This window comes from Leucoraja erinacea, chromosome 3, assembly GCF_028641065.1.
Source record: "Leucoraja erinacea ecotype New England chromosome 3, Leri_hhj_1, whole genome shotgun sequence".
Classification (NCBI taxonomy): Eukaryota; Metazoa; Chordata; class Chondrichthyes; order Rajiformes; family Rajidae; genus Leucoraja; species Leucoraja erinaceus.
This window is the reverse complement of record NC_073379.1, coordinates 5,381,159-5,404,932: the sequence shown is the minus strand read 5'-3', so window position 1 is coordinate 5,404,932 and position 23,774 is coordinate 5,381,159. Positions and strand designations below refer to the sequence as shown.

General features: G+C 47.1%; 1 protein-coding gene across 1 annotated transcript in view; it reads right to left on the bottom strand.

The window, feature by feature from the left end:
- LOC129694963 (thrombospondin-4-like) overlaps positions 1-23,774 on the bottom strand; it is a 113,041-nt gene that overhangs the window by 64,202 nt on the left and 25,065 nt on the right. The window contains exons 4-6 of the mRNA XM_055631704.1: positions 11,175-11,277; positions 6,082-6,164; positions 5,404-5,455 (exon numbers count right to left, since the gene is read on the bottom strand). Coding sequence (XP_055487679.1) covers positions 5,404-5,455; positions 6,082-6,164; positions 11,175-11,277 — 238 coding nt within the window. The remainder of the gene's footprint in view (positions 1-5,403; positions 5,456-6,081; positions 6,165-11,174; positions 11,278-23,774) is intronic.

The following is a 23,774-nucleotide window of genomic DNA, read 5'->3' as shown; positions in this document are numbered from 1 at the left end:
CCCGTTACATAATCCCGGTTCCCTCTCTTGTCAACCCAAGATCTTGCCTGATCTAACACCCTCTGCCCTGTTTATTAAGTGAACAGCAGGGATGTGTGAATGATCAGCCATGATTACATTGAATGGCGGTGCTGGCTCGGAGGGCTGAATGGCCTACTCCTGCACCTATTGTCTAAGTGGGGTGGCACAGTGGCGCAGCGGTAGAGTTGCCGACTCATGGCGCCAGAGGCCCGGGTTCAATCCTGACTACGGATGCTGTCTGAATGGAGTTGCCACTTTCTTCCCCTGACCTGCTTGTGTTTTCCCTGGGAGCTCCGGTTTCCTCCCACACTCCCAGCTAATTGAATGTTGGCCTTCGTAACAAGAGGATTTCAGTATAGTAGAGAGGTTCTTCTGCAGTTGTATAGGGCTCTGGTAAGACCACATCTGGAGTATTGCATACAGTTGTGGGCTCCTAATTTGAGGAAGGACATCCTTGTGATTGAGGCAGTGCAGCGTAGGTTCACAAGATTGATCCCTGGGATTGCAGGACTGTCATATGAGGAAAGATTGAAAAGACTGGGCTTGTATTCACTGGAGTTTAGAAGGATGAGGGGATCTATTATTGAAACATATACAATCATAAAAGGACTGGACAAGCTAGAAGCAGGAAACATGTTCCCAATGTTGGGCGAGTCCAGAACCAGGGGCCACAGTCTTAGAATAAAGGGGAGGCCATTTAGGGCTGAGGTTAGAAAAAAAATTTTTCACCTAGAGAGTTGTGAATTTGTGGAATTCCCTGCCATAGAGGGCAATGGAGGCCAAATCAAGATTCGAGATTCATGTGGCCCAGATAGGACAATTAGATTCTTGCTTTGTTCCAGCACAACAGAATATAGTAGGCATAAATAAATACAGAACAGATCAGTGTGTCTATATACCAATAAATATATATATATAAGTATATATATTAATAAATAAACAGATAAAGTGCAATGGGCTATTTAACTGTTAAAGTTTTGTTTGAGTTGAGTTTAATAGCCCGATGGCTGTGGGGAAGGTGCTATTCCTGAACCTGGATGTTGCAGATTTCATCCTCCTGTACCTTCTACCTGAAGGCAGCGGGGAGAACTGAATGGATTTAAGAGAGAGTTAGATGGAGCTCTAGGGACTGGTGGAATCGAGGGATATGTGGAGAAGGCAGGCGCGGGTTATTGATTGGGGAGGATCAGCCATGATCACAATGAATGCCGCTGATTGGTGGAAGCTGACAAGAGGGAGCAGCTTGTATCCAGGGTAAGAGGGGTGTATGAGGACCAGGGCAGTTTGCTGTTCTAGATGCCAGATGTGGGAGATCAAGGAATCTGACAGACGTCCACATCTGCGCCAGGTGCGTCGGGATGGGGCTCCTAAGGGACCGTATTAGGAACCTGGAGCAGCAGCTCGATGACCTCCGTCTGGTCAGGGAGAGCGAGGAGGTCATTGAGAGGAGTTACACGGAGGTGGTCACTCCAAGACCACGGGAGGCAGGCAAGTGGGTCACGGTTGGGAGAGGCAAGGGGCAGAGGCAGGGACTGGCGAGTACCCCGGTGGCTGTACACCTTGACAATAAGTACTCCTGTTTGAGTACTGTTGGGGGGGACAGCCTACCTGGGGGTAGCAACAGCGGCCGGGCCTCCGGTACAGAGACCGGCCCTGTTGCTCAGAAGGGTAAGGAAAAGAAGAGGAGGGCATTAGACTCTATAGTCAGGGGGTCGGACAGGCGATTCTGTGGACGCAGTCGGGAGACCCGGATGGTAGTTTGCCTACCTGGTGCCAGGGTCAGGGATGTGTCTGAACGTGTCCAAGACATCCTGAAATGGGAGGGAGAGGAGCCCGAGGTCGTGGTACATATAGGTACCAACGACATGGGTAGAAAAAGAGAAGAGGTCCTGAAAGGAGAATTTAGGGAGTTAGGTAGAGAGTTAAGGAGAAGGACTGCAAAAGTAACAATCTCGGGATTACTGCCTGTGCCACGCGACAGTGAGAGTAGGAATGGAGCGAGATGGAGGATAAAAATGAGTGGCTGAAGGACTGGTGCAGTGGGCATGGATTCAAGCTTCTGGATCATTGGGACCTCTTTTGGGGAAGGTGCGACCTGTACAAAAAGGATGGGTTGCACTTGAACCCGAGGGGGACCAATATCCTGGTGGGGAGATTTGCAAAGGCTACTGGGGAGACTTTAAACTATAACGGTTGGGGGGAGGGACTCAAATAGAGAAAGCTAGTAGACGGTGTGTGAGGCAGGAGGCAGAGAAGGAAAGCATTCTGACCCAACATGTAGGGGGGAAAGAAGAAAACTATAATAAACAGAGAATAAGAGGTGGTGGGGTTCTTAAATGGGTGAGCAGAGAGACAGAGGGGTGTAAAATGAGGGTAAAAGCAATAGGTAGCAAGGTGAAAAGTAAAAGTGGCAGGCAGACAAATCCAGGGCAAAAATCAAAAAGGGCCACTTTTCCACATAATTGTATAAGGGGTAAGAGTGTTGTAAAAACAAGCCTGAAGGCTTTGTGTCTCAATGCAAGGAGCATTCGTAATAAGGTGGATGAGTTGAATGTGCAGATAGCTATTAATGATTATGATATAATTGGGATCACGGAGACATGGCTCCAGGGTGACCAAGGCTGGGAGCTGAACATCCAGGGATATTCAATATTCAGGAGGGATAGACAGAAAGGAAAAGGAGGTGGGGTAGCGTTACTGATTAGAGAGGGGATTAATGCAATGGAAAGGAAGGACATTAGTTAATTCAGAAACAATGGTTCTGAACTTAAAGAAAGGTAACTTTGAGGGTATGAGACGTGAATTGGCCAAGATTGACTGGCAATTAATTCTAAAAGAGTTGACGGTGGATGTGCAATGTGCAATGGAAGGCATTTAAAGACTGCATGGATGAACTACAAAAATTGTTCATCCCAGTTTGGCAAAAGAATAAATCAGGGAAAGTAGTGCATTCGTGGATAACAAGGGAAATCGGGGATAGTATCAAACCAAAAGATGAAGCGTACAAATTAGCCAGAAAAAGCAGCATACCAGAGGACTGGGAGAAATTCAGAGACCAGCAGAGGAGGACAAAGGGCTTAATTAGGAAAGGGAAAATAGATTATGAAAGGAAACTGGCAGGGAACATAAAAACTGACTGCAAAAGTTTTTATAGATATGTGAAGAGAAAGAGATTAGTTAAAACAAATGTAGGTCCTTTGCAGTCAGAAACAGGTGAATTAATCATGGAGACCAAGGATATGGCGGACCAATTGACTAACTACTTTGGTTCCGTCTTCACTAAGGAAGACCTAAATAATCTGCCGGAAATAGCAGGGGACCGCGGGTCAAAGGAGATGGAGGAACTGAGTGAAATCCAGGTTAGTCGGGAAGTGGTGTTGGGTAAATTAAGTGGATTAAATAAATCCCCAGGGCCAGATAGGCTGCATCCCAGAGCACCTAAGGAAGTAGCTCCAGAAATAGTGGATGCATTAGTTATAATTTTTCAAAACTCTGTAGATTCTGGAGTAGTTCCTGAGGATTGGAGGGTAGCTAACGTAACCCCACTTTTTAAGAAGGGAGGGAGAGAGAAAACGGGGAATTACAGACCAGTTAGTCTAACATAACGGTAGTGGGGAAACTGCTAGAGTCAGTTATTAAAGATGGGATAGCAGCACATTTGGAAAGTGGTGAAATCATTGGACAAAGTCAGCACGGATTTACAAAAGGTAAATCATGTCTGACGAATCTTATAGAATTTTTTGTGGATGTAACTAGTAGAGTGGATAGGGGAGAACCAGTGGATGTGTTGTATCTGGACTTTCAGAAGGCTTTTGACAAGGTCCCACATAAGAGATTAGTATACAAACTAAAAGCACACGGTATTGGGGGTTCAGTATTGATGTGGATAGAGAACTGGCTGGCAAACAGGAAGCAAAGAGTAGGAGTAAACGGGTCCTTTTCACAATGGCAGGCAGTGACTAGTGGGGTACCGCAAGGCTCAGTGCTGGGACCCCAGCTATTTACAATATATATTAATGATCTGGATGAGGGAATTGAAGGCAACATCTCCAAGTTTGCAGATGACACTAAGCTGGGGGGCAGTGTTAGCTGTGAGGAAGATGCTAGGAGACTGCAAGGTGACTTGGATAGGCTGGGTGAGTGGGAAAATGTTTGGCAGATGCAGTATAATGTGGATAAATGTGAGGTTATTCACTTTGGTGGCAAAAACAGGAAAGCAGACTATTATCTAAATGGTGGCCGATTAGGAAAAGGGGAGATGCAACGAGACCTGGGTGTCATGGTACACCAGTCATTGAAAGTAGGCATGCAGGTGCAGCAGGCAGTGAAGAAAGCAAATGGTATGTTAGCTTTCATAGCAAAAGGATTTGAGTATAGGAGCAGGGAGGTTCTACTGCAGTTGTACAGGGTCTTGGTGAGACCACACCTGGAGTATTGCGTACAGTTTTGGTCTCCAAATCTGAGGAAGGACATTATTGCCATAGAAGGAGTGCAGAGAAGGTTCACCAGACTGATTCCTGGGATGTCAGGACTTTCATATGAAGAAAGACTGGACAGACTCGGCTTGTACTCGCTAGAATTTAGGAGATTGAGGGGGGATCTTATAGAAACTTACAAAATTCTTAAGGGGTTGGACAGGCTAGATGCAGGAAGATTGTTCCCGATGTTGGGGAAATCCAGGACAAGGTGTCACAGGTTAAGGATAAGGGGGAAATCCTTTAAGACCGAGATGAGAAAAACATTTTTCACACAGAGTGGTGAATCTCTGGAACTCTCTGCCACAGAGGGTAGTTGAGGCCAGTTCATTGGCTATATTTAAGAGGGAGTTAGATGTGGCCCTTGTGGCTAAAGGGATCAGAGGGTTATGGAGAGAAGGCAGGTACGGGATACCGAGTTGGATGATCAGCCATGATCATATTGAATGGTGGTGCGGGCTTGAAGGGCCGAATGGCCTAATCCTGCACCTATTTTCTATGTATCTATGAATGGCGGTGCTGGCTCGAAGGGCCGATGGAGGTGATGCACGCCTCAGGAAACCTATCTTCTATGTTTCTATGCTTTCCTGAGACGTGCAGGTTTGTAGGGTTAATTCGCTTGGTAAAATTGTAAATTACCCCGAGTGGGATAGTATGAGGGGATCGCGGGTTCGGCGTTTCCGCACATGGTATGGAGGCGGCCAGTGTAAAAACAAGCCGATTATGTGAAGAAGGGTCTCGGCTCGATAAACGTCACCCATTCCTTTCCTCCAGAGATGCTGCCTGTCCCGCTGAGTTACTCCAGCTTTTTGTGTCTGTCTGCCGGACAAACGAAAATCATCCATTCTCACGCATAAAACAGCATCGATCGTCCGAGATGAAGTGAAGAAGTAGCTGAGAAACTTACCACATGCGTGACATTTAGCAATGGTGTAGCGCAATAAGGTGGTTTCAGTGACCTGTGAAAGTAAAGCAGACTTTTAACAACTTTGGGCTTTTGTTTTTTGCTCTGGGATTTAAAAAAATTTATCGAGCCTTTTATTTGTGTGTGTTTTATGATTATATTATCTATTGAGAACTGTGTTTGCCGAACTCTTGTTGCTGCTGCGAGTAAGAATTTCACTGTTCCGTTTCTGTACACAGGAGAACGCATTTGAGTGGGATAGATAGATCAGCCATGATTGAATGGAGGTGCTGACTTGTTGGGCCAAAAGGCCTGATTTATTTTTTTTAGTTTAGTTTAGAGATACAGCACAGGAACAAGCCCTTCGGCCCAACGAATCCGCACTGATCAACGCACATTAACACCACACACACTCGGGACAATTTTACATTTATACTAAGCCAAGTAACCTACGAACCTGTAAGGTGTTTGGAGTGTGGGAGGAAACCGAAGGACTCGAGTAAACCCACGCAGGTCACGTGGAGAACGTACAAGCAGCACCCGCAGTCAGGATTGAACCCGGGTCCCCGGCACTGTAAGCAATGTAAGGCAGCAACTCTACCGCTGCGCCACCGTGCCGCACCTAATTCTGCTCCTAGAACTTATAAACGTATGACTTCCAACCCAGGAGATCAGTATTACCTGCTGTCTGAGCAGCTGCTTCATTTCTGCAAGCATTTCATTGAGTTGCGTCATCTGGACAACCAAATGCCTTCCTGAATCACCTGCAATGCAAAGAGAACTTGTTAACGTGGGAGGTTGAGTCTCAAGAAGGGTCTCATCCCAAAACGTTGCCTATTTCCTTCGCTCCATAGATGCTGCTGCACCCGCTGAGTTTCGCCAGCATTTTTTGTCTACCTTCGATTTTCCAGCATCTGCAGTTCCTTCTCAAACAACTTGTTAACATGGGAATTTTTTTCCGGGCATCGATAAGGAATGAAGGCAGATCCACAAGATAACCGTTGAGTAGGAAGGGACTGCAGATGCTGGTTTACACCGAAGATAGGCACAAAATGCTGGAGTGACTCAGCGGGACAGGCAGTATTTCTGGGGAGAAGGAAAGAGAGGGAGCCTTTCGGGTTGAGATCCTTGTTCAGACTGAGAGTCAGTTGAGAGGATGTCTAGAGATATGGAAGGGTAAGGTGTGAAAACGACAGATCAAAGCGGATGATGGTAAGGAAGTGTAAAATGGTTCATTGTTAGCTGAGGGGAAGTTGACAACGAGGCATATAATCAGTAATATTTAATCAGGAGGGCAGCAGAACTAGTAGATAACTTTTGCAAACAAATGTTCCCCGGACTCTTGGAGAAGGTCTGAAGAAGGTCTGGGTTACTCCAGCATTTTGTGTCTACCTTCGATTTAAACCAGTGTCTGTAGTTCTTCCTTGTACAGCTGGAGAACTCGGCAGGTCAGCCAACATCCATGGAGAGCTATGATCAGAGTCTTCAGATTGAGACCCTCACCTGCACTCTTTTAAGATATGGAGCAAATGTCAGAAGATAGAGATGAGGTACAGATCAGCCATGATTTAATTGAACAACAGTACTAGCTTTAGGGTGTGGGATTGAGGAACTGGATGTCTCAGCCACTTCGGCGATTTTTCAGGCCTGAAATTCATACGGTGCAAAGCCAAGGTGATACAGACACACACACACACCGCGATGAACAGGAAGGTTGGCGCTGTAATTAAGATGGCTAAAGCACAGTGTACGGTAAGTCCTTTAAAAGAGGGGGGGGGTCGAAGGAGGGAGAAGGAATGGAGACAACTTTTAAGAAGCCAGAGATACACGGCTGTGAAGCTCGGCGGACATTTAACATTACCGGTCGGTTATCCTTGGTTCTAAAAACTACTGCTTATGTTTTTTTTCCCCCAATGAGCCAATGAAATTCACCAGTCAGCACCGGCTACAACCTACGAGAACCTTCGACCTCCTGACGACCCACCTACGGCACGAGAATTCTCGCTACTCTCCATGGCGGCTTCATTCTGGTCGCCGCTAAATTTTCAACATGTTGAAAAATTCACGATGACCATAATGAGGCCGCGACTAGTTCACAGAATGCAGGAATTCCTCACGACCATGAAGGCGACTCCCCGGCAACCACCCGCGAACATGTGGCGACCGCATAGTCTCCTGCAGTCGCCTAAAAAGTCGCCTAAGTGGGACAGGCCCATTAGGATTAGGTTTAGTATCGTCACACATACTGAGGTACAAAAGGTGCTAACCAAACAGATCCAAACAGATCAGATATCTGAATCGGGTCAAACTTATACAATAGAATAGAGCAAGGTAGAAGATACAGAGTGCAGAATTTAGTTTAGTTTAGAGATACAGCACAGAAAAACCCACCAAGTCCGCTCCGACCAGCGATCCCCGCACAATAACGCTATCCTGCGCACATTAGGGACAATTTACAATTACATCAAGCCAATTAATCTACAAACTTGTACGTCTTTGGAGAGTGGGAGGAAACGGGAGATCTCTGAGAAAATCCACGCAAGCCACGGGGAGAACGTACAAACTCCGAATATGGTTCTCAGCGCTGTAGCACATCAGTTCCACGGAGTCCATTGTCCACAATGGGGTAGAGGTGAATCGGACAGTACCCTAGCTTATGCAAGGACCGTTCAGAAGCCTGGTAACAGAGGGGAAGAAACTGTTGCTGAGTGTGGTGGTGGTGCGGACTTTCAAGCTTCTGTACCTTGCGCTGGACAGGGGCAGGGAGAAGAAGGAATGACTGCGGTGGGACGATTCACTCCATTCAACAAGTAATTTTTGAATCTGCTTCTTACATCTGGCTCGGATGGATATCGTCTTTGGCAATCTCTATCTCTACATCCTTCCTGTCATGGAGCGACCAGATACAATGAATGTCAAAGATATATCCAAGACTAGCGCGAGGGTGAGAGGGGTAAAGTTCAAAGGAGATGGGTCCAGCAATGTTTTATTTTACTCAAATGCAGTGGGTACCTTTTACCAGGGGCGTTGGCAGAGGCAGGTTAGGTAATGGCGTTTAAGAGGCATTTCGATACTAGACAATAGACAATACACAATAGAGTAGTAGCCATTTGGCCCTTCGAGCCTGCACCGCCATTCAATGTGATCATGGCTGATCATCCCCAATCAGTACCCCATTCCTGCCTTCTCCCCATATTCCCTGATTCCGCTATTTTTAAGAGCCCTATCTAGCTCCCTCTTGAAAGCATCCAGAGAGCCGGCCTCCACCGCCCTCTGTGGCAGAGAATTCCACAGAGTCGCAACTCTCTGTGAGAAAAAGTGTTTCCTTGTCTCCGTTCTAAATGGCTTACTCCTTATTCTTAAACTGTGGCCCCTGGTTCTGGACTCCCCCAACATCTGGAATATGTTTCCTGCCTCTAGCGTGTCCAAACCCTTAGCAATCTTATATCTTTCAATAAGTCACCCTCTCATCCTTCTAAACTCCACAATGTACGCCCAGCCGCTCCATTCCCTCAGCATATGACAGTCCCGCCATCCCGGGAATTAACCTTGATAAGCACATAGTTATTCAGGGAGTGAAAAGAAATTGATCAAGTTGCGGCATAGATTAGGTTAAACTGGCATCATGTTCGGCACTGACATTATGTACCAATGGGTCAGTTCCTGTGCTGTACTATTCTGTGTCTGTATCAAGGAAAGACAAAAAGTGTTGGAGTAACTCAATGGGTCAGGCAGCATCTCTGGAGAACATGAATAGGTGACCTGTCTGGAATTTTTTTTTTTTTTTTTTTTTTTTAAAGTCAATGTTCATACAGCTAGGTTTAGTTTAGTTTAGTTTAGAGATACAGCGTGGATACAGGCCCTTTGGCCCACCGGTTCCGCGCCGACCAGCGATCCCCGCGCATTAACACTATCCCACCCCCACTAGGGACAATTTTTACATTCACCAAGCCAATGAACCTACAACCCTGTACGTCTTTGGAGTGTGGGAGCAAACCGAAGATCGCGGAGAAAACCCACGCAGGTCACGCACGGGGAGAATTTGGGATGGAACCCGGGTCTCTGGAGCTGCATTCGCTGTGACCGTGACCGGTTGTAAGCTGCCCAAGAGAAATATAAGGTGCTGTTCCTCCAACTGGCGCTGGGCCTCGCTCGGACAATGGAGGCGGTCTCGGACAGAAAGGACAGTGTGGGAATGGGAGGGGGAGTTAAAATTCAGATTCAGATTCAATTTTAATTGTCATTGTCAGTGTACAGTACAGAGACAACGAAATGCATTTAGCATCTCCCTTGAAGAGCGACATAGCAAACGATTTGAATAAATAATAATAAGTGTCCGGGGGGGGGGGGGGGGGGGTGGGTGGTGATTGGCAGTCACCGAGGTACGTTGTTGAGTAGAGTGACAGCCGCCAGGAAGAAGCTGTTCCTCGACCTGCTGGTTCGGCAACGGAGAGACCTGTAGCGCCTCCCGGATGGTAGGAGGGTAAACAGTCCATGGTTGGGGTGAGAGCAGTCCTTGGCGATGCTGAGCGCCCTCCGCAGACAGCACTTGCTTTGGACAGACTCAATGGAGGGGAGCTCAAAATGCTGAGCAAGCGGGAGATCAGGTAGGTTTAGGTGGACTGAGTGGGCGTTTGGTCTCACCGATATATAGGAGTCCACACCTGGAACAGCGGATACAGTAGATGTGGTCGGAGAAGGTGCAAGTGGACCTCTGACTCACCTGAAGACTGTCGGGGTCCTTGGCAATTAACTTCAAGTAACCCTTGCTTTCCATCACCTCCTGACTAGTTCTCCGACCAGTCTTACTGTCTCCAACAACATTTAATCTCCGTTTGTTTTGTTGTTGCCTTCTCCCAGTTATTGATGATCTATTCTACATTCACCTTGATCTCCGTTCACTTTGCCCTGTTTTCACGTCTTCACACGTCCTTATCTACTGTATCTATCTATCTCCCTCCCCCCTGACATCAGTCTGAAGAAGGATCTCGAAACATCACCCATTCCTTCTCTCCAGAGACGCTGCCTGTCCCGCAGAGTTACTCCAACTTTTTGTGTCTATCTATGAATGGGTAACGTTTCAGGTTGGACTTTTCTTCATGACCCGAAACGTCACCTATCCATGTTCTCTTGAGCTGCTGCCTGACCTGCTGAGTTACTCCAGCGCTTTATATCTTTCTTCAGAATAAACCAGCATATGCAGTTCCTTGTTTGGAAATAATTTGTCTGTGTCTCTGTCTGTCTCTATCTATACTTGTGTCTGTGGTCTGTGGTCTGTCATATGTCTATATCTGTGTCTATAGTCTGTGTCTTGTTCTGTGGTCTGTGTCTATGCCTGTTTCTATGTCTATATCTATGGTCTATCTGTTTCTATGTCTGTGTCTGCGTCTGTGGTCTGTGTCTACGTCTGTGGTCTGTGTCTACGTCTGTGGTCTGTGTCTACGTCTGTGGTCTGTGTCTACGTCTGTGGTCTGTGTCTACGTATGTGGTCTGTGTCTACGTATGTGGTCTGTGTCTACGTCTGTGTCTACGTATGTGGTCTGTGTCTACGTATGTGGTTGGTCTGTGTCTGTGTCTGTGTCTGTGTCTGTGTGTCTGTGTCTGTGTCTGTGTCTGTGTCTGTGTCTGTGTCTGTGTCTGTGTCTGTGTCTGTGTCTGTGTCTGTATCTATGTCTATATCTGTGGTCTGTGTCTGTGACCTGTAACTAATAAGCAAGGGGTTAAGGGGGTAATGAGTGCTCCTCTCATGAATCGTCCTGCTTGCTACTGCTCACCTGCAATGCCAGCAGCATCACTCTGTTGCAACATGCAATCCTGTAGTGCCGCCACCTTATTGATCGACCCTCCCAAGACGAACTTCACATCTTCTACAGAATCCTGCAAAGAGCAAAAAATGAATCGGCGTGAGACAAGGTTCCAGTTCCATCACTTGCACACACTCACTGGTCAATACAAGGGTATCATCAGCAATTGGGAATGGAAACGTTCCCAGGACCAAGGGATTTTTTTAGTTTAGTTTGGTTTAGAGATACAGTGTGGAAACAGGCTCTTCGACCCACCGAGTCCGCGCCGACCTGCGATCCCCGCACACTAACACTATCCTACACACCAGGGACAATTTACAATGATACCAAGCCAATTAACCTACAAACCGGTACGTCTTTATGGTGTGGGAGGAAACCGAAGATCACGGAGTAAACCCACGCAGGTCACGGGGAGAACGTACAGACAGCACCCGTAGTCAGGATCGAACCTGGATCTCTGGCGCTGTCGGGCACAACTCCACCGCTGCACCACTGTGCCACCCCTGATTGAACATTGTAATAACCTACCACAAGTGTAGTCTCTTCCTGTATAATACGGTACCATGGAATAAATGAGTTTGCAATCATCCCAGCAAGGAAGCAGAGTTCAATCCTCACCCCTGTCCCCACCTGGACCCATCTAACACGCTTTGTCACCCTCCTTCATCTCTTTTCATTGGAGACCCTCATTGGAGGGGCAGCACAGTGGCACAGCAGTAGAGTCGCTGCCTTACAGCGCCGGAGACCCAGGTTCGATACTGATCGCTGCCTCACAGCGCCAGGGATCCGGGCTCGATCCCGACTACGGGTGCTGTCTGTACAGAGTTTGCACGTTCTCCCTGTGAGCGCGTGGGTTTTCTCCGAGACCTTCTGTTTCCTCCCACATTCCAAAGACGAACAGGTTTGTAGGTTAATTTAGCTTGGGTTTGTATACTTGGTATAAGTGTAAATTGTCCCTAGTGTGTGTGTAGGCTCAGTGGGCCGATGGGCCTGTTTCTGTAAAACTGAAAACCAAAACTAAAACCCTCCGACTACATTTAGTTGAATTTTATTGGACTTTTATCCTGCACGAAACATTATTCCCTTCGTCATGTATCTGTACATTGGGGATGGCTCGATTGTAATCAATTATAGTCTTTCTGCTGACTGGTTAGCACGCAACAAATCTCCCAATCTCCCAACCTTGTGGGACATTGTACCTCCTGCAGTTTTTTGTTATTTATCGGCACATTCTCTGTAGCTATTCTACTGTAAACTATATTATTAACCACTGGTTATTTTCATGATTAGCATGTTCATGAGTAGGACTTAATCCTATACATGTACAGTATTATTTGAGATTATTTTAGTTTAGGGATACAGTGTGGAAACAGGCCCTTCGGCCCACCAGGTCCATGCCGACCAGCGATCCCCGCACACTAAGACGATCCTACACACACTAGGGACAATTTACAATTATACTAAGCCAAACCAACAATCCTGTTTATCTTTGGAGTGCGAGAGGAAACCTGAGCACCAGGTGAAAACCCACGCAGGTCACGAGGAGAACCTACAAACTTTGACCCGTGGTCAGGATCGAACCCTGGTCTCTGGCGCTGTGAGGCAGCAACTCTACCGCTGCGCCACCGTGACGCCCCTGGATTTGACTGTCATTCATCGTCGTTGAGAACATTAGCGACGCAGTGGCGCTGGTTCCCGACGGGAACGGTGACGGACGCACCAAACACCTCTGTCCTCCAGTTCCTGCGGACTTCCGCCGCTGGCAGTATAGGATTCTGGTGTTACAAAATTTTGAGATTTAAAACAGGAAAGCTGCAATTTATCCCATCAGATGGCATAACAATAAGTTTAATTTGGGACCAAATGCAGCGATATCTCAAGTATCAAAAAAGTTACACCAGTCATTGAAGGTAGGCAATTAGCATCAGGTGCAGCAGGATTTTCAAGAAACGATTGGTATGTTAAGCTTTCATTGCAAATCAAAAGCCCATTTCTATAGGAGCAGAGAGGATTTTCTACTGCAGTTGTACAGGGTCTTGGTGAGACCACATCTGGAGTATTGCGTACAGTTTTGTTCTCGAGAACTGAGGAAGGACATTATTGCCATAGATTGCTGTAGAGAAATGTTCACCAGAATCGGATTCCTAGGGGTGTGTGGACTGCGCTTATTTAGAAAGACTGACATAGCGCTGGATTAGTGCTCTCTAATGAATTTAGAAAATACTGCGGGATCTTATAAAAACCCAAAAAATTCTTAAGGGGTAGATACAGGCTAGATGCAGGAATATTGTTCCCCATTTAATGGAAAAATAGGTACAACCTTCAATTGCTTGCTTTATAAAACCCTGGGGAAATCCTTGCGGAACCGAAACAGTAATTTTAAAACTATTTTTCATATTATCGAGTGGTATAAAACTCTGGAATTCTCTGCGACAGAGGGTCTTGCAGCGACTTCATTGGCTATATTTACTAGGCTGAAGATGTGGCCCTTGTGGCTAAGGGGAAATCAGGGGGTAAACCCGCCCCCTCAGGTACGGGATACTGAGTTGGATGATCAGCCATGATCATATTGAATGGCGGTTCAGGACGATCGAAGGTTTTGTAACATACCTACTATAGGATTCTGGTGTGTGTGTGTTTCTATCACCATCATTCCTTAAAATGCCGTGTACAACAGTGATCGCAACTTCTACGGAAGTGTCGATGGCCGTTGGCTCGCTAGGAGCTCATCCGCCCTTTGACAGGTCTTGTTTTTGGTCCTGCTGGGGGTTCACAGCCCCCTCCTCACCCGGCAAAACAGGTGGCGGAGACGGTTTAGTCGCCGACTATTCGACCATGGAGCGGGTAGCACGGGATTACACGGTACCCGTGACGGGGGGGAACTCCCCCCAACCTGACCTAACTTGACTGGATAGCAAGTAAACAATGTGCTTCACTACATTAAGGTACACGGGACAATAATAAACTCACACCAGTGTACCATTGCTACTTGATGGTCGATTGCTCTTTAGTGAAAGGTATTGAGAAAACTGTAATGAAGCGGATTATTGCTTGGATTTAATTGTCTTAACATCCATCTACTGAAACTCTGCTGTCCTCTGGAAAAGACTGAGTGTCTGGACGGGAGGTGTGTGGATGGAATGTAAGTTATCCAAGTGACCTCATTGCTTCCATGCTGAGCTGTGGGAAGGAAAGTGAAGCAACACTGCCCCCCGATGGTGACAAACAAAGGTGCAAGTGATAGGATTATTTTAATATCCTTCAGTGTTTGTGGTGTTTTGTGTCGAAGTCAATGCTGCGATCCCTGGACCATCGTAAGTGTTGCTTATTAAGTCATGTTCCTCAGAGAAGCCTTTCCTTTGGCAGCATGTGTGCCTTCTGTGTAATAAAAACCATTTACACCTTATTTGTAAAAGAAGTTACCCCGCACATCTCCTTTACACTTCACCCCCCCTTACTTTCAAGCTATGCCATTAGTATTTGATTTTTCCATCCTGAGGAAAAAGTTTCTGACTGTCTACCCTGGGTGTCCTTGTACACCAGTCACTGAAAGTTGGCGTGCAGGTACAGCAGGCAGTGAAGAAAGCTAATGGAATGTTGGCCTTCATAACAAGAGGATTTCAGTATAGGAGTAAAGAGGCTCTTCTGCAGTTGTATAGGGCTCTGGTGAGACCACATCTGGAGTATTGCGTACAGTTTTGGTCTTCTAATTTGAGGAAGGACATCCTTGTGATTGAGGCAGTGCAGCGTAGGTTCACGAGATTGATCCCTGGGATGGTGGGACTGTCATATGAGGAAAGATTGACAAGACTAGGCTTGTATTCACTGGAGTTTAGAAGGATGAGGGGGGTATTATAGAAACATATAACATTATAAAAGGACTGGACAAGCTAGATGCAGGCAAAAATGTTTCCAATGTTGGGCGAGTCCAGAAACAGGGGCCACAGTCTTAGAATAAAGGGGAGGCCATTTAAGACTGAAGTGAGAAAAAACGTTTTCACTCAGAGAGTTGTGAATTTGTGGAATTCTCTGCCACAGAGGGCAGTGGCGGCCAAATCACTGGATGGATTTAAGAGAGAGTTAGATGCTCTAGGGGCTAGTGGAATCAAGGGATATGGGGATAAGGCAGGCACGGGTTATTGATTGGGGACGATCAGCCATGATCTCAATGAATGGCGGTGCTGGCTCGAAGGGCCGAATGGCCTCCTCCTGCACCTACTTTCTATGTTTCTATCTATGCCTTTCATAATCAGAACAACAGACAGCCAACCATGTCATCTCTGGGTGCCCGCTCTACCACCCACCAAACGGAGCTCAGGGCCCGGCAGACATTGACGCAGAGACAACAACCTGGCTGCTCAACACCCGGCTTGAGATCTAACTATTCCTTTGGTTTATGTTTCATTCACAAGAAAGCACCATGTTCTTATCACACATGGTACTGGAAACCGTAACTCCCTATGCCATCACCACAACAGCACCAAGCTGCCATGTCTTATTACTAAACTCGGAATTCAATAAAATGAATTACATGGCTTGAAGCAGGAGTAAATCATTTACTTGACATACTCTGGTGACACATGGAACATAGAAGTGTACAGCATAAGAACAGGCCCTTCAGCCCACAATGTCTGTGCTGAACATAATGCCCAGACCATCTTGTATCTAATGCCCCTGTCCCACTTTGGAAACCTGAACGGAAACCTCTGGAGACTTTGCGCCCCACCCAAGGTTTCCGTGCGGTTCCCGGAGGTTGCAGGTGGTTGCCGGAGGTTGCAGGTAGTGGAAGCAGGTAGGGAGACTGACAAAAACCTCCGGGAACCTCCAGAGGTTTCTGTTCAGGTTTCCTAAGTGGGACAGGGGCATAACTCACATAGTCTATATCCCTCCATTCCCTGCATGTCCACCTGCCTTTCCAAACGTCCATTTATTGAATCTGTCTCAACCACCACCCCTGGCAATGTGTTCCAGGCACTCTCCAACTTCTGTGTAAAAAAGGTTACCCTGCACATCTCCTTTACACTTTGCCCCCCCCACCCCCCTCTTACTTTCAAGTGATGCCATCAAGTATTTGATTTTTCAACCCTGGGGAAGAATGTTCTGACTGTCTACCCTATCTATGCCTGTCATCATTTTATATACCCCTACTAGGTTTCTCCACAACCTCCAGTGTCCCTGAGAAAACAATCCAAGTCTATCCAACCTCTCCCTGTTGCTGTGTAATACCCACTAAACCAGGCGTCATGTTGGTCAATGACAAAGTCCATTTAGAAATCCATTGGAAGCTGCCCAGCATGGACAATGTCAAAGGAAATAAACGAGTGAATTTGCACAGCACCTCAAATGTTCCCTTCAGGATATTTCAAAGCGCTGCACTGCATTGTAAAGGCACCTTCACAGAAAAAGATTCGAAGGACTTGCATTCACCAATTTAATTGCAAACTGCCTTTCATTATCGCAGGATGTCTTAAACGGTCAACGAAGCATTTTTCGTGTAAAGGACATTGTACAAGAGAGGCCATCGCGGCTATTTATTCACAGGTGGGTTTCAGAAGCTGCAATTGTGTAATGACCAGATGACCTGCTTTAGTTTAGTTTAGTTTAGAGACACAGCGTGGAGATCGCCCTTCGACCCAGCGAGTCAGCGCCGACCAGCGATCAACTGTTCACTCCGGTTTTATCCTACACACTAGGGACAATTTACATAAAGCGGTTGAGCTACAAGCCAACACATCCTTGGACTGTGGAATGAAACCGGAGCAACCGGAGAAAACCCACGCAGGTCAAGAGGAGAACATACAAACTCCGTACAGACAGCACCCGTTGTCAGGATTGAACCCGGGTGTCTGGCGCTGTGAGGCAGCAACTCTACCGCTGCGCCACCATGTCGCCCCTTAGAGGTGGTGGTGATTGAGGGTGCAACTGAAGAAGTGCCCAAACCATCACCCATTCCTTCTCTCCAGAGACGCTGCCTGTCCTGCTGAGTTACTCCAGCATTTTGTGTCCATCTTCAGTTGAAGTAACCCGTCTATCTGTCCTCAAGAGAGCGCGATAAGATCTTTCACATCTCATTGAGATGTGGTTCAATGTCACATCTGATTGACTGCAGACCCTATTATTGCCGTCCTCCCTCGGGCTACATGAGATTGGTAGCACTCATGTCTTTGATCAGATCTTAGGAGTAGAATTTGAATAGGAACTTCTGAACGTCGACACTTCACGCTGCCTCGGCAAGGCCAGCAACCTAATCAAGGAGCAGTCTCAGCCCTGGTCACTCTCTCTTCTCCCCTCTCCCATCAGGCACGAGGAACAGAAGTTTGAAAACTCACACCTCCAGACACAGGGACAGTTTCTTCCCAGCTGTTTCGTTTTAATTTAGTTGAGTTTAGTTTATTGTCACGTGTACCGAGGTACAGTGAAAATCTGTTGTTGCGTGCTAACCAGTCAGCGGAAAGACTGTGAAAGTGTTACAATCAAGCCATTCACAGTGCACAGATACATGATAAAGGGAATAATGTTTAGTGCAAGACAATTAAAGATGGTCCGTGGGTTTCCAATGATGTAGATAGTAGCTCAGGACCACTCTTCATTTGTTGGTAGGATGGTTCCGTTGCCTGCTAACAGCTGGGTAGAAACTGTCCCTGATTCTGGAGGTGTACGTTTTCACACTTCTGTTCCTCTTGCCTGTTGGGAGAGGGAGTGACCAACGTGAGACCCTTCTATGATTATGACTATGAAAAGACTAGGCTTGTATTCACTGGAGTTTAGAAGGATGAGGGGTAAATCTAGTAGAAACTTATAAAATTATAAAAGGACTTGACAAGCTAGATGCAGGAACAATGTTCCCAATGTTGACGAGTCCAGAACTAGGGGCCACCGTCTTAGAATTAAGGGGAGGTCATTTAAGACTGAGGTGAGAAAAAAACGTTTTCACCCAGAGAGTTGTGAATTTGTGGAATTCTCTGCCACAGAGGGCAGTGGAGGCCAAATCACTGGATGGATTTAAGAGAGAGTTAGATAGAGCTCTAGGGGCTAGTGGAATCAAGGGATATGGGGAGAAGGCAGGCACGGGTTATTGATTGGGGACAATCAGCCATGATCACAATGAATGACGGTGTTGGCTCGAAGGGCCGAATGGCCTCCTCCTGCACCTATTTTCTATGTATCTATGTTTCTATTATGCTGATGTCTGTATTCACAAGCCAGGAGTAGAATTTGAACTGGAACTTCTGAACGTCAATGAACTATCTCATCCTGGCAAGAGTGTGCAAACGCACACCTTCAGATTCAGGGACTCGTTCTTCCCAGCTGTTATCAGGCAACTGAACCGTCCCCTCACCAAGTAGAGTCATAGAGTGATACAGTGTGGAAACCGGCCCTTCAGCCCGACTTGCCCACACCGGCCAACAATGTCCCAGCTACACTAGTCCCACCTGCCCGCGTTTGGTCCATATCCCTCCAAACATGTCCGATCCATAAGTAGAGAGCAGGGTTGACCTTCCATCTACCCAGTTGGAATTCTTTAATTGGACTTTACTGGACTTGGACTAAACGTTATTCCCTTTATCAGTACACTGTGGATGGCTTGATTGTGATGTGTGGGAAAGAACTGCAGATGCTGGTTTAAATCGAAGGTAGACACAAAATGCTGGAGTAACTCAGCGGGACAGGCAGTATCTCTGGAGAGAAGGAAGAAGGAATGGGTGACGTTTTGTGTCGAGACCCTTCTTCAGACAGAAGCAGTAGACTGAGAGTCTGAAGTAGGGTCTCGACCCAAAACGTCACCTGTTCCTTCTCTCCAGAGATGCCGCCTGTCCCGCTGAGTTACTCCAGCATTTTGTGTCTACCTCCACTCGATTGCAATCATGTATAGCCTTTCCGCTGACTGGTTGGCGCGCGACACAAACGCTTTCCACTGTACCTCGGTACACATGACAATGAGAAAGTAACCAAAACTGTATCAGCGCGAGAAAGCCACCCACAGACATAGTCCATGCCTCAGCTGAGTTATGCCTGCATTCAATAAAAATTATTCTTGTTCTCAGGTTTATTAATAAACCACTTATGCAGGAAGGAACTGTAGATGCTGATTTACACAAACACAAGATTCTGGAGTCACGGTGGCGCAGCGGTAGAGTTGCTGCCTTGCAGCGAACACAGCGCCTGAGACCCGGGTTCCATCCCGACTACGGGTGCTGTCTGAACGGAGTTTGCACGTTCTCCCCGTGACCCGTGTGCGTTTTCTCCGAGGTCTTCGGTTTCCTCCCACACTCCAAAGACGCACAGGTTTGTAGGTTAATTGGCTTGGTAAATGTAAAAATTGTCCCTCGTGGGTGTAGGATGGTGATAGTGTGCGGGGATCGCTGGTCGGCACGGACCCGGTGGGCCGAAGGGCCTGTTTATGTGCTGTATCTCTAAACTAAACTAATCTCAGTGGGTCAGGGTGCATCCCTGGAGAAAAGGAATAGGTGACTTTTCGGATCATTAGTTCATAAGGTCATACATTCATTTGGTCTCCAAATCTGAGGAAGGACATTATTGCCATAGAGGGAGTGCAGAGACGGTTCACCAGACTGATTCCTGGGATGTCAGGACTGTCTTATGAAGAAAAACTGGATAGACTTGGTTTATACTCTCTAGAATTTAGAAGATTGAGAGGGGATCTTATAGAAACTTACAAAATTCTTAAGGGGTTGGACAGGCTAGATGCAGGAAGATTGTTCCCGATGTTAGGGAAGTCCAGGACAAGGGGTCACAGCTTAAGGATAAAGGGGAAATCCTTTAAAACCGAGATGAGAAGAACTTTTTTCACACAGAGAGTGGTGAATCTCTGGAACTCTCTGCCACAGAGGGTAGTTGAGGCCAGTTCATTGGCTATATTTAAGAGGGAGTTAGATGTGGCCCTTGTGGCTAAGGGGATCAGGGGGTATGGAGAGAAGGCAGGTACGGGATACTGAGTTGGATGATCAGCCATGATCATATTGAATGGCGGTGCAGGCTCGAAGGGCCGAATGGCCTACTCCTGCACCTAATCTCTATGTTTCTATGTTTCTAAGGTCATACATGATAGGGGGTAAAATGATGTAGAGAGATATAGAACAAATGAAGGCACCGAACAAATCAGAGCCGCCACCGATGACTCGGGAAAGGTGGAGCCCACAATGGTCCATTGGTGGCTGGTGAAGGGGTGATCATGAAGAGATACGGACAGTGGAACTAACAGGGTTACTAGGGTGGTGGAGGGATGGAGAGAGAGGGAAAGCAAGGGTTACTTGAAGTTGGCAAAGTCAATATTCATACCAAGGTTCACAACAATGCTGGAGAAACTCAGCGGGTGCAGCAGCATCCATGGAGCAAAGGAATAGGTGACGTTTCAGGCTGAAATCCTTCTTCAGACTGATGGGGGGGTGGCGGGTAGAAGAAAGGAAGAAGGAGGAGAAGGAGCCTCAATATTCATAACGCTGGGTTGTAAGCTGTCCAAAGTGAAATATGAGATGATGTTCCTCCAATTTCCGCAGGGGTTTCATACTGACAGTGGAGGAGGCCCAGGACAGAAAGGTCAGTGTGGGAATGGGAGTTAAAATGTTTGGCGACCAGGAGATGGCATAGGCCAAGGTGATAGTAAACCACTTGAACTTTGCTCATAGGATCGTTTGTTCTCTAGTCTTGTGCCAAATGACATTGTCATTTCATGTGTTTCTGTTCCAAATCTGTCATCTGGAAGCGGTAATCGACAAATGACTGCTCCCCTCTCACACCGTTATTTACTACCTATTAAAAATAAGAAACCAGAGTGGAACATTGTTCCGCACTTCCAGGCCGTCAGACCCTGACATGCTTCCAGAGGTAATCACCCCCATAGAAAGCCATCGTTTGGAATGAATACCAGCTGAATGTTACCGCCTGGTGCAGATGAAGCCACGGCCCATCGCAGTTCAGCCACAGTAAGCGGCCTGCTGACTTTAACGGGCAGGAGCTGAGTGGCTAAACTGTGCAAGTGGAGTGGGGAAATCCACCCAGCCTTTAAATCGGGAAAAGAACTGCTGAAAAAGGAGTATGACGGAATAATAATCCGGGGCCAAGCAGGTGGCAAGACAGACACAAAATGGAGCCAGGGCCATATAGGAGCATGGCGGCACGGTGGCGCAGCGGTAGAGTTGCTGCCTAATCCCCCCGTCCCACTTAGGAAACCTGAACGGAAACCTCTGGAGACTTTGCGCCCCGCCCAAGGTTTCCGTGCGGTTCCCAGAGGTTGCAGGTGGTTGCCGGAGGTTGCAGGTGGTGGAAGCAGGTAGAGGAGACTGACAAAAACCTCCGGGAACGGCACAGAAACCTTGGGTGGGACGCAAAGTCTCCAGAGGTTTCCGTTCAGGTTTCCTAAGTGGGACAGGGGCATTAGGGCACCAGAGACCAAGGTTCGATCCTGACTACGGGTGCTGTCTGCACGGGAGTTTGTACATTCTTCCTATGACCTGCGTGGATTTTCTCCGAGATCTTCGGTTTCCTCCAACACTCCAAGGACATACAGCTTGGTACGAATGTAAATTCTCCCTAGGGTGTGTAGGATAGTGTTAAAATGCGGGGATCGCTGGCCGGCGCGGACTCGGTGGCCCAAAGGGCTTGTCCCTGCGCTGTATCTCTAAACTAAACTAAACGAAAAGGAAAGAAGCCCAAGGGGCTACATATTGTCTCCTGTCACAAGGATGCCCCTAAATAGTGCAAAGAGATGCCTCACAGAGCCATAGACCCGGGTTTGATCCTGAGTGCTGTCTCTGTGGAGTTTGCATGATCTCCCGGTGACCAAGTGGGTTTCGTCCGGGTGCTCTGGTTTCCTCCCACATCCCCAAAACATACAGTTTTGGCCTCCATAAAGAGCCCAGAGGGTGTAGGGAGTGGATGAGAAAGTGGGATAACATCAAACTAGTTTAAGGGGTATTCAAAGATGTGCGCGGACTCCCTGGGCCGTAATTCCATGCTCCATACTCAATTCCATTCAATCAAAAATTGACCGGGGTGGCACGGTGGCGCAGCGGTAGAGTCGCTCACAGCGCCAGAGACCCGGGTTCAATACCGACTACGGGTGCTGTCTGTACGGAGTTTGTACCTTCACCCTTTGACCGTGTGGGTTTTCTCCGAGATCTCCTGTTTCCTCCCACACTCCAAAGACGTACAGATTTGTAGGTTAATTGGCTTGGTGTAAATGTAAATTGGCCATAGTGTGTGTAGGATAGTGTTAATGTGCGGGGATCGCGGGTCGGCGCGGAAACGGTGGGCCGAAGGGCCTGTTTCCGCGCTGTATCTCTAAACTAAACTCAGCTGAACAAAAATTAATTTAGGTGACACTGGTTATATTCAGGACGTTTAGGCAAACCCTGCTCCCCCTCTTTAAAGATGGAATGAACATGTTAATGTGGGCAATAGTGTGCAGGTCTGTTCACCGCATAACAGAAGACTTTGGAAAGAATGCAGAAGAGGTTTACCAGCTACCGCCAGCATTACAAGGGCATTAACTATTATGAGAGGGAGACAAACTTGGATTGTTTTCTCTGGAGTGTCGGAGGTAGAAGGGAAACCGGATAAAAGTATATACATTTATGGGAGACATAGATAGGATAGAAACATAGAAAATAAGTGGAGTAGGCCATTCGGCCCTTCGAGCCTGCACCACCATTCAATGTGATCATGGCTGATCATTCAACTCAGTATCCTGTACCTGCCTTCTCTCCATACCCCCTGATCCCTTTAGCCACAAGGGACACATCTAACTCCCTCTTAAATATAACCAATGAACTGGCCTCAACTACCTTCTGTGGCAGAGAATTCCACAAATTCACCAAAATGTTTTTCTCATCTCGGTCCTAAAAGACTTTCCCCTTATCCTTAAACTGTGACCCCTTGTTCAGGACTTCCCCAACATCGGGAACAATCTTCTTGCATCTAGCCTGTCCAACCCCTTAAGAATTTTGTAAGTTTCTATAAGATCCCCCCTCAATCTTCTAAGTTCCAGCGAGTACAAGCCGGGTCTATCCAGTCTTTCTTCATATGAAAGCCCTGCCATCCCAGGAATCAGTCTGGTGAACCTTCTCTGTACTCCCTCTATGTCAAGAATGTCTTTCCTCAGATTAGGAGACCAAAACTGTACGCAATACACCAGGTGTGGTCTCACCAAGGCCCTGTACAACTGCAGTAGAACCTCCCTGCTCCTATACTCAAATCATTTTGCTATGAATGCTAACATACCATTCCCTTTCTTCACTGCCTGCTGCACCTGCATGCCTACTTTCAATGACTGGTGTACCACGACACCCAAGTCTTGTTGCATCTCCCCTTTCCCTAATCGGCCACCAGAGACATAGATAGGATAGACACTTTTCTTCATCATTCTTCTTCATTCATCTGAACTCCATCGAGTACAGGCACAGTGAAATCCAACGCTCGTCATATGTTATCCCACTAATTCCTGAGAATTTTCTTGCAAACCTCCTCTGGACCCACTCCAGAGCCAGCAAATCCTTCCTCAGATATGATGCCCAAAATTACTCACAATATTCCAAATGTGCCTTATAGAGC